The following is an 11,339-nucleotide window of genomic DNA, read 5'->3' on the forward strand; positions in this document are numbered from 1 at the left end:
TGTGAGATAGATTGGAATTCTGGAATCAGCTGGGTTCAGACCCCTGCCTTGACCCTGTATGATCTTGGGCTTGTTAGTTAACTTTCCTAGACCTTAGCTTCATCATCTGAAAAGGGGATAATAAAAATGAATAATTGTATTAATAATTAAGCATTTGTGTAGCATAAGCCCCTCACTCTTTGCAAGCATTTACTATTCCTGCACCAAGAACTGCTGCTTTAATTTTTGTAGCTGGATGCTTTATTTTGGTACCTGATAGGGAAAGCTGCTGTTGTCGTTTTGGGAGATTGGAGGGAGTGCTATTCTAGGACACTTACTCTCTTTAAGATGAACTTCAGAACCTATTTTGTCAGGTTTTAGTTTTCTTAAAACCTTATTGGGATTTTGATTGGGTATATACAAATAAAACACGATCTGGGAAGAATTGACATCTTAATACATACAGCTTGATATGTGCATTTATTGGGTCTTTTATTCCTTCAGCAAGGTTTTACACTATTTATTAGATTCTTGGTTAATCATTTTTCCTGACAGCATCTTGATTTAATTTCTGACTCTGGATTTTTATCCTGTAGCTGGTACGAGGCCATTTTCATTATTATAAATGCAGATTACCTGTTCTTTTGTGATAATATAGTAAGCCCAAGTTAATGTCTTACTAATCTCAAATAGTATTTTTTGTAACAAAGGAATTTGGACAGTGCCTTTAGAAATATTGTAATGAGATTTGTGTGTGTAAAATATTTATGTTCGAATGGTCTATCACAAGATACTGCTTTGGCATCCTCTCCCTCCATACCCCGCCCCAGCCTGTCACTGTGAGTAAGCCTGGCCGCACTGCACTTTTCGGGGCACACCTCACAAGGTTATTACTTTGGGGACACGCCCCTGGGCTTGCTAACACAGGGCCAGTGTCCTGGAAAATCTGAGCCGGAGGGCCTAATTTAAATCTCATTCATAAAGTCATAAAGTCATCTTTGCCTATCAGATATCTCCCATTGTTGAGTATGTAGTCTGTTCTAGGCACCACACTCAGACCTCTATAAACTTGACCTTGTTTAATCTCAATATTCCCTATAAAGCAGAGGGTTAGGCAGTTTACTTGAGGTCACATGAGGTTTTTCTGTGATACAGGAATAGCACACTGGTTTTCATGCCTAACTTCTTAAAGGCACAGAAGGTAATGTGATTATATGGTGAAATCGTAAGTATATAATAGACTATATATAGGTCATGGCAAGGTAAGGTAAGTATAAAGGGCATGGGACTTGAGGGACAATAGTCATATCTAGATTATAAAGAGTGTTTGAAGAATCAAAGGCCAGACTGGTCTAGCCATCTTTGGCCTTTGCTCACTGTTTCCCTGTGAGAGGTTCATAGAGAACAGCTGGCCATCCCAGCATGGGCATCCCTGCTCACCTTGGCAAGGGCGATGGGGGTAATGCTGACTATCTGAATCTTAGGGACTGTCAAGAAGTTGTTAATAAGAAAACCTTCCCAGGAAGACTTACCCAACTCCTGGAACCCAAAAGAACACACTGTTTGCTCAGACTCGCTGAGACTGGTCCTTTTCTTATACAGATGGGCAAATCTCAACTGGCCCAAGAAAACCATGGGTACAGAGGCAAGAAGCTCTAGGTGCTAACATTGCAGCAGGTAGAAGAAAGAGGTTACTAGAAAAATTGGTCACGGCCCAGAGTGTTTTTTGTCTTTCCCACTCATTCAATCTAATGTACTTTTTCTCTTCTACCCAATCTATCAATAACAACAGTAACCACCAACTACCAGGCCCACAAAGGTTGCAGTGCTGAAGAGTGGGCTGTAGATTTAACTTGCAGAGAACTTGTTTTTGTCATCTTCACCCCCCTTTGAATCCCCTGGTAGCAAGTCAGTTTAGTTCAGTGAACATTTATTAATACTTGCTACGTGTGAGTCACTGCGGGGAGCACAGAGGGTTACAAGCACGGGTAAGACACTGTCTGCGCTCAGTAATCTGTGTGATGTTAGCTGACATTGAGTCCTAAGTAGAGGCCAGGGCCTACTCTCAAGAGCTTTCCATATGTTGTCATTTAATCCTCAGTCCTTTGACATGGATACTAATTGTTTTTACAAATGAAAAAAAAAAAGGAAAAGAAAAACAGGCACAAAGAAGTTAAATAGCTTAATGATCACTCAGCTACCAAGTGGATGGGCCAGAATTCAAACCCAGGCAGTCTTTCCAGAGTCTAGGCTTAACTCTTACTGTATGTAAGTATAAGGTGGGATTTCTTATTGAGTGATTGGATAAAGACACAAAGGAAATTGTGGAAAGCACAGAGGAGATACTAATTCAGCTTAAGGGAATCAAAAAATTATTGTAATGGGTGGCTTTGAGCAAAGAGTGTGAATAGGATTTATTTTTTTATAAAGTATTTCCAATTCGAATATAAAGAACCACATATTTACTTAATTAAAAATAATCCTGAATTTGAGCAACATGAAGGGATAAAATTAAAAGCAACTAAACCCCCCTCCCCAGAGAATGTTTCTATTTTCTTTTCATCTTGATTCATATTGTTTTTCTTCACTTTTTTAAATAGCTGTATAGCATATATGTTCCATTCTGTTTAACTAGTTCCTTTTGGTGACTATTTAAATACTTCTATTTTTTTGCTATTAGAAATCTAGTTGAATAAGTAAGAATGGTGTCCAGTTTTACTGACATTTCTTTGAGAGTTTGAACATTTTCATGTTCAAAAGATTGGCTATCTTTTTCTTAATTATTTGTAAGAGCTCTTTGGATATAATCACTATAAAGATGTTTGGAAAAATTAACAGTTTAAAATCTTTAGTCCTTGATCCATGTGACTTTTTTATGGCAATTATATCATCCCTATTTCATGTTGCCTTTAAACATTCTTAATATTTAAATTATTTGTCCTACGTATTGCAAATGCTTTACAGTTAATTCATTCACCTCTGTTAATTTTTTTGTTTGTTTGTTTTTGTTGTTTAGAAATTTTATTTTTAATATGTTGCCAAAATGTCTTTTTAAATCACTTTCTGTGAATGAGTAAGAACTCAATGGGTGGAAAAAAGAATAAGACATTTTATGTTTTACGGTTTATAAAGTCTTTCATCTTTATTATATCATTAAAACTTCATAACTGTATGAAAATGTCTTTAAAAGGTTCAGCTGTGTGGCTAGGGTCAGATCATAATTAGTGGCAGAACTGAAAGGAGACGTCACACATACCACTTTACAGAGTGCATTTGTAACAGTGAAATGTTCAGACCCTAACTCCATCTTGTTCAAGCCTGCGTTGTTCCCAGGATCTTGGGGCCAGTAGTTTCTGCTTAGTCTTGCATAGATATATATACATGCTAATCATTGAGGAATTCTGCTTGCAGCTTGAGTTTTACAAAAACAGCCCTTCCCCTCTCTCCCTCCCTTGACGGAGAAGAAGCCTGAACTCTGTATTTTTTTTTGAAATGAATTTGAAGGTTAAATCTCCCGTCTCAGTTGGTGGCTTCTCCATCAGTAAACCTTTCTTTGCTCCAGACTATGATGTTTTGAGTTTTGGCCTTTCCAAGCATTGGGCACATGGACTTTGGACCGGTACCAGTTTGGCGAGCCTGCCAGGAGATGGTGCCCACAGTAGGCCAGCCCCATCTGGTGTTCCCCATGCTGAGTCCCAAGCAGCTGCCAAGGCCATTTTGCCTTGGGACCTGGGGGAACTTTTCCTGGCAGGCACTGGCCGCGCTCGGCACACAGCTCGTTTGCAATAAGGACCTTCGGACTTTGGTCTGCTGTTGGTTTCGTTTCTGGAGTAAGTCGTTCCCACGTGTGCAGCCCAGAACCCTTTCTCCAGCTGGGCTTTCTGCCCCTGGGGCAAAGCTATCTGCATCTGGGGACCTCTGTGAGAGCAGGATCAGGATTGTGGGACTTGACCCATTTGTTTGCTGTGCCTCTGCGATCCGAGGGGCACGATTTGGAAGTAGAGTATGTCACCCCAGCACGTACAATGGGGAGCTCCCTTCCCCTCCGTTGAGGCTTCTCCCTCGGCGTAAGCCAGTTTGCTTTGAATTTGTTTGCGGTGCCCTGTCGGAGAGGGGAATCGTAAGACTTGTACCTGATTTGTAAGCTGGTCTGTTTGCATTTGTGTGGCCTGGCGCATTTGAGGCTTAGTCAGGAGAGTACTCAAGGTATTGTCTTGCTCGTGTATCATTTGTGTGTTGATCTGAGGCTGCTGCTTCCCCTCCTGGTTTGGAACTAAGAAGTAAAATGGCATCTGAGGCTGCTTCTCCCCCAAACTACATTTTCATCTCGACACGTGGCAGCTGCCGTCTTGTGCTGAGGCTCCATCCCAGCACCATCTTCCTCCAGGAAAATCTTCCATATGAAATTCAGGCAGTTTGAAACTGCTCTTTTGACTCTCTGAGTTTTCTGACTTTATTGTGTACACTTGCTTCAGCTTTCTGTTTGTCAACAAGACCACCTGAAGGGGCACCCTCAAAGTAGAATCTTGGGCCCCTCAGAATACAATGCATTCTTTGATTATAAATTAATTTTAAAATGGCTTTAAAGGAATTTTTACGGCATGGAAAGCTTCAGTCATCTGAGCAAAATACCTCTGAGTTTTATATTGTACCTGAGACACACAAGCTAGCATTTTAAAACGAAAGCTATGAGATCTGTCATTGGTTATTGGTATATCTGTGTATGTATGTAACACGTCTGCTGCTGAATGGTATTGCTAATTTGTAATTCTAAATTGGCTTAAACAAACGCTTATAAGAGAATTCCCAGAATATAACAGAAACTATCTCAAATGCTTTTCAGAGTCACGTGATCTGGGAAAATATTTGGTATTAGATTTAGTTTTGAGTTTGGTTTGGTTAAATAGGCATATTTTTAGAATCCTCATTAAATAATACTTTTATTCTACTTGCGTTAGTCAAATATGTTCATGTTATCCCTGATGCAGAATTTTCAGCAAGGAAAATAACGGTATGATAAAATTTTTATAACTAATCTAAACTTAATTATTAGGAGCAAGTAAATTAAATAAATGTAAGTGGGATGAAAAATTTCTTTTAGGTTAACTCTTTAGCAATAATTGTATAAGTGTATTTAAAATGGTTTTTTAAAATCTCTTGGATACCTTGGAACTTGAAAGTTTTGTTAGTTAAATTAAATGACGGATATTCATTGACTCTCTAGGTCATTACCAAATAAGAATTTTTGAAAGAAAGTTTTATGTGTGGTCAAGCTTATTAAGATTAAATTTAATCAAGTAAGAAAAATTAAATATCAGAAGGGAGCTGATGTAGAATTAGAGTTAGGTTTTCTCTCTTTGCTAAAAAGGACAAAGTTTCTCGGCCTATTGGTCTGCTACTGATACCGTAGGGAAATTTTTTGCTTAGAAAGCAAAGATTCTGTGTTCTATCAAAGTAATTGTCTGTGTTTTACGTTGCTATAACCACATCTTGGGTTACTTAAGAAAGCAGTCTCCTCAATAGTAAGAACTAAGTTTTGCTAACAGTTGTGTAAACTTCTGTATTTGTGTTTGAAATTTTATATTGCCACTTTGTTTAAATGGATAATTATTGCTTCATAATGACTTATACTATTTTGTCAAATGCCTAAACCTCTTGATATACTTTGACAAACTTCTCAAAATTTAAGTTACAGAGTCTTGACCTGGGAATAACTGCGGTATTTCAGAAGGGCCCCTGGAACACCTCAAAAGATTTCTTTTCTCTCCTTACAAAAGAGAAATATTAAACTAATTAAGCTTATTTCGGTGTGTCGAGATTATATGGGAAGCTTTGTCAAATAAAAAAAATAATTACTTTGTATTTGTATGCATATATTCTTAGTAAATGACTGTTCTAGAAATTATAATTTCCAAGAGTCTACAGTGTCCTGATATAATATTTTCAGTTGGTATCTTAAAATGTTATGTGACAGAGAAAAGCAATTCCTATGTCAATTATGTTGTAATCGGAACTATAACCATGCCATCTTAAGATTTTTGTCATTTACAGGCAGTCCTTAGCTCTAACTTTAATAGCTTTTCATAAGTTTGCTTCTAGCAGGATGACGTACCCGACTGATGTACCTCTCCGTCGCACTGGTCCCAGAGACTGGCCAGTAAAATCATGGAAGAGCAAGCATCCTGATAACCAGCTTGAGCCCAAATGGGCCCTGCCTGGTTCTTTTAATAACCCATTCTTCTGTTAAATTGATCCAGCTCCTCATAAGAACACCCAGGATGGCCCCACTGCTGACAAACATTCATTCAGAAGGCCTCCAGAAGGCAGAAGGAGACGTGCTCCTGTTCAGGCCAAAGACACTCCCCAAAAGTCGGAATACACATGCACACCCCTAACAGATCTCAAGTTACTGTTTAGAAGACAACAAACAAAAGATAAGTAATGCACAGCTCACTTCCATGCATCTTTGTCTTCACTGCACTTGCCTGTATTCTTAGTACTTCAACTGCCGTAAGCCATCTTCTCTGTACATATAACATTTCCTTAGCTTCCTTTAAATTTATTCAACTGACTCAAAAGGGAAGCTCCCCAGTATTCTATCTGTCTCACTATTGGGAAGATGGTTTTTTGGACAGTGTTCGCCAGGACCTCCTTATCTCCTTGGTAGGGCTTGCTAGCCTCTAAACACATGATTAGAAATCTTTCAGTAACTAAGGAAAATAGCCACCGAGACTGTTCAAGCCACAGCATCTCAAAAGGAGGCCTTAGACTCTGGTCGAAGTTGTATTAGGTAATTGAATTGCTTTGGATTACATTACAGCTGAACAGGGAGGTGTCTGTGCACTGGTCAACAAGAGCCATAGGCCAGGGCATCAAAATATTAGTGATGCAGGACAACCGTGCCCAACCAGGCACATGCAGATATATGCAGTGAGGTGCTGAGCATTTCCATTTCGTCAGCCCCTAGGTTGACAGCCATGACCAGCATCTGCGGGCTCTAACAGCCCTCTGCCTCGCACGGGCAGGCGCAGGTTGTTGCCCAGCCGGTGAGAAGAATGAATTAGGCTGGTAAGACACAGGGCTGCTCCTTGCCGAGGCATAAGGACTGCTGCACAGGAGGTTCCTCCAGCCGTGTCTGTCAAGGCGGCAGCCTGATGCCTTGGCACCACAGCTGATAAAGGGCCAGCGTCAGCCACTGTTAAGAGCTCCTCGAGATACTGAGCCAGGGAAGGGTACTTGAATGGGGGTTGGACTGACAGCTCCCCCCAAGGTGGCTAGGGTACCTCCTGCCAGAGAGGGAGGGGTGTCCCGGCCAGCTGTAGTGGTCCCCATTGGTCCTGTTGAAGTCTGGACTCAGACGCTCTGTGGACAGGAACTGACACCAAGAGCACCAAGACAGGCCACTTAACATGGCCTTTTGCCACCTGCTCACATTGCAAATGATCCCAGCACCTTCACCCCTGGGACAGCATGCCTGATGTTCATTGCCTGCACAAATCCTCCAGGCTGCATACATGTTAACTGGTAGAGATAATGCCACTTGCACTTGTTAGGATCAGAGGAAGAATTTCAGAATGTGTTAGGGACCTGGAGAAGAGAGGGTCTCACCCAGACCTGTAGGTATTGCAGGTGACATCTGACGGTGAGGCCTTGCCTTGGCTTTTCTGGCCTCGTGAGGCCTTTTAAGTTCAGTCTGAAGATTCCTTAGGAAAATTCCAGCAAAGCTGATTTAAAGGTTCCTATGTGGTTAATTACTCTTCTTGCTAGACTTAATCAGGCCAAGTTTATTGACACTAGACTTGTTTTGTAGATAAAGTAGTCTTAACTGGGCTATCTTTGGTAAAAATAGGGGTGATTTTAGAGAGAAAATTATGTTTCAGTAGGAACTATACTATACCTTTGTGGACATTAGATTCTAGTGCTGTCCATTGTCTTTCGAGTTTTGTTTTATTTTTTCGTAAACTGGGCTGGGTCCCGAATTCTAGTGACTTAGAATCCTTGAGAACTAAAACTACCCGTTTCCTGAACTTGTGATTACAAACCACAGCTAGATGACAGTTTCAGAGAGATTGCCACAACAGCTCACGCTTAAACAGTCTCAGTGACAGATGCCGTGTGAGCCACACAGAAAGGTTACCTAGGCACCCGAGGACATCAGAGACATTGAAAACTACAAAAGATACTCCCAGCCTACAAATGCAGAAACTGGTTTATAATTCGCTCTGATCATTAACCTTTGTTTTTCTTTTGTTTCCATAAATTGTATCAAGTACCGATGGTGTGGAATGTAACCTGTATAGTCAGCCGTGTGGCCTGTTCTACTGCCCAAACTAAGACTCCGATAGATCACCTTAGAGTCCCGTCCGTGGGTAACAGGATTGTTCTCGGTTACTTGTTAGCAGAACGAGGAATGATTGTACAGTGGCCAACTCATCATGCTTTGGGTGCTGGAGGAAATAATAACAAAAGTTACTCTTTATTCTTTGTCTCATATTAGGGTACAGGTATCCTGGCCTGCTGCTGCTTCTACCATTGCTGTGGTCTCGGCTTGCAAATTGAACACCCAGAATGCCCCCTCTAAGGCTCAGGGAACCTCCCGGAAGAGGTGGGCGTGTGAGTTTGTAAGAGCCGGATGAGAGGGGCACAATGGACAGACAAATATGACTCCATTTTAAGAGCTGATCTTCCCTCTTAGTTAAATCTGGAGATTGAGGAATGAACAACAAAAATGTTAACAGTGAAATGCTCGTTCTCTCTTCGACTGCATCTTGTTAAAGCCTTCTTTGTTCTCACGGCCGTCAGGCCAGTGCCTTCTGTTAGTCTTACGTGTAGACGAGCTAATGATTAGAGGAATTCTGCTTGTAGCTTGAGTTTTACAAAAAACAGCTCCTCCTCTCTCCCCTTCCCTTGACATGGAAGAAGCCTGAACTCTGTACTTTTTTGAGATGGTTTTGAGGATCAGGTTTTCCATCTTCTCGGTTGGCGACTTGTCAATCAATAAACTTTCCTTACTCCAGACTCTGACGTTGAGTTTTGGCCTTTCGAAGTGGGCACACGGACTTTGGACCATAACACTTTGAGAGTTGTAAAGGTTTCGATCGTTGCAGTAACATTAAGGTAGGTTATATGACCATTTCTCCTTTACCCAGAATAATTTGCCCAGAGTTAAACAATTAGTAGTGATGGTGCTAAGGCTCAAGTTCAGTATCCCCAAGTGTCAGTCATTCTAGTAAAACCTTTTGAAATACATACCACCTTTATCACGTGGGCACCACTTTTAGCTCGGTCTCATTTTCACACTTAATTCTAATGCCTTATGTCCTCTTGTATCAATCCCTGAATCATTTTGCAGTGCCCTTTGTTTCTTATTATAGTCTTTGTTTTAAAGACTATTTATCTGATAGAAGTATTTCTACCCCAGCTTTTTAAAGTTTCCATTTGCATGAAATATCTTTTTCCATTCTTTTACTTTCAGTTTGTGAGTGTCTTTCGATCTGAAGTGAGTCTCTTGTAGACAACATGCATATGGGTCTTGTTTTTTCTCCACCCAGCTACCCTATGTCTTTTGATGTGAGCATATTATCCATTTATATTTAAAGCGATTATTGATAAGTACCTATTTATTGCCATCGGATTATTTATATTTATGTTTTATATATGTGTTTGTTTCTCTTCTTCTTAAAGAAGTCCCTTTAACATTTCCTGTAATACTGGCGTGTTGGTGATAAATTCATTTAGCTTTTTCTTGTCTGGGAAGCTCTTTATTTCACCTTCAATTTTAAGTGATAGCCTTGCTGGGTGGAGTAGTCTTGGTTGTAGGTTCTTATTTTTCATCACTTTGAATATTTTGTGCCAGTCCCTTCTGGCCTGCAAAGTTTCTGTTGAAAAGTCAGCTGACAGTCTTATGGGAGCTCCTTTATATGTAACTAGCTGCCTTCTCTTGCTGCTTTTAGAATTATCTCTTTGTCTTTAATCTTTGGCATTTTAATTATGATGTGTCTTGGTGTGGGCCTGTTTGGTTTCCTCTTGTTTGAGGCTCTTCTCACTTTCTGGACTGTTGTGTCTATTTTTTCTCCAGGTTAGGGGAGTTTTCTGTTATTATTATTTCAAATAGGTTCTCAATCCTTTGCGCTCTCTCTCTCTTCTTCTGGTACCCATATGATGCAAAAGTTGTCTTACAGGTCTCTTAAACTTTCCTCATTTAAAAAATTTTTTCTTGTTGCTGTTCCGATTGGGCATTTCCCGCTTCCTTATCTTCCAAATAGTCAGTTCGATACTCTGCTTCACCTAATCTGTTGATTCCTTTTAGTGTATTCATTTCTGTTATTGTATTCATTTCTGAGTGATTCTTTTTTATGGTTTCTCTGTCCTTGTTACGTTTACTGTCTCTCCGTTGAAGTCTTCACTCAGATCATCTATTCTCCCAAGTTCATTGAGTATCTTTATAACTAGTGGTTTGAACTCTGTATCTGGTAGGTCGCTTACTTCTATTTCACTTAGTTCTATTTCTGAATTTTCCCCCTGTTGTTTCATTTGCTACATCTTTCTTTGTTTTCTCATTTTAGTTGCCTCTCTGGATTCATTTCTATGTAATAGGTAGATTTGTTACATCTCCCAGCAGGTGGCCTTATGTAATAGATGTTCTGCATGGCCCAGTGGTGCAATCTCCCTGATTACCTGCTCCAGGAGCTTCGGGAGTGTCCCTAGTGTGGGTTATGCGCGTGTTCTGTTGTCCCTAAGCCTTGCTTAGATGATAATGACTCAGGGATGACTGGCTGTGAGGATTGGCCACATCTGCAGGGTGTGAGCTGCCGTGTGGGGACTGACCCCACAGAGTGGGATTTGCTCCAATGGGCTCCTGTACCTGTTGGAAACCACCCTTTAGGTGTGCTATTTGTGGGTCTAGTTAGCTGGTGCTGTTGTGGTCTGATGTCAGCCCCCCGGTTTGTTGGTTCCATGCCCCATAGGGACGGGCTCCTGTGCAGGCCAACCTCAGCCTCTGCCTTTGGTTAATCGGGGTTACCTAGTAAGAGCTGCAGAGCGGCCCGTGGTTAGTTGCTGCCTGTCCTGGAACTGGAGGCAAGTGGTCGAACCAGGCTGCGGGCCAAGCTGGTTGCCACCAGTACCGGACCTGTGGCAGCTTAGCAAAAGGGCCAAGGCACCCCGAGGCCTGAAGCTGCCTCCTGGGTGCGCATAAGGCTCAGCAGCTGAAGGAGCCTTTGGGTGGTATGCGGGTTGGGTCGAGTCAAGACTCAGGGAGTCACTGGGGTAAAGCCAGTGGGATTTCACCCAACCAGTGCAGACTGTGGTTTGGTGCCAGTGCTGAACCTGAACCTGTGGCCTCTTGCAAAAGTCTCAGA

General features: G+C 41.2%; 1 protein-coding gene across 2 annotated transcripts in view; it reads left to right on the forward strand.

The window, feature by feature from the left end:
* The window catches only part of NUP58 (nucleoporin 58), a 46,110-nt gene extending 37,113 nt beyond the window's left edge, over positions 1–8,997 (forward strand). For both annotated transcript variants that reach the window (XM_039873052.1, XM_039873054.1), the window contains one exon: positions 6,237–8,997. In XM_039873052.1, the coding sequence (XP_039728986.1) occupies positions 6,237–6,421 (185 nt within the window). In that variant the 3' untranslated portion in view covers positions 6,422–8,997. The remainder of the gene's footprint in view (positions 1–6,236) is intronic.
* The last annotated feature ends 2,342 nt before the right edge of the window (positions 8,998–11,339 follow it).

Source organism: Pteropus medius, unplaced genomic scaffold (genome assembly GCF_902729225.1).
Source record: "Pteropus medius unplaced genomic scaffold, Ma_sr-lr_union100, whole genome shotgun sequence".
In the NCBI taxonomy this organism is placed as follows: Eukaryota; Metazoa; Chordata; class Mammalia; order Chiroptera; family Pteropodidae; genus Pteropus; species Pteropus medius.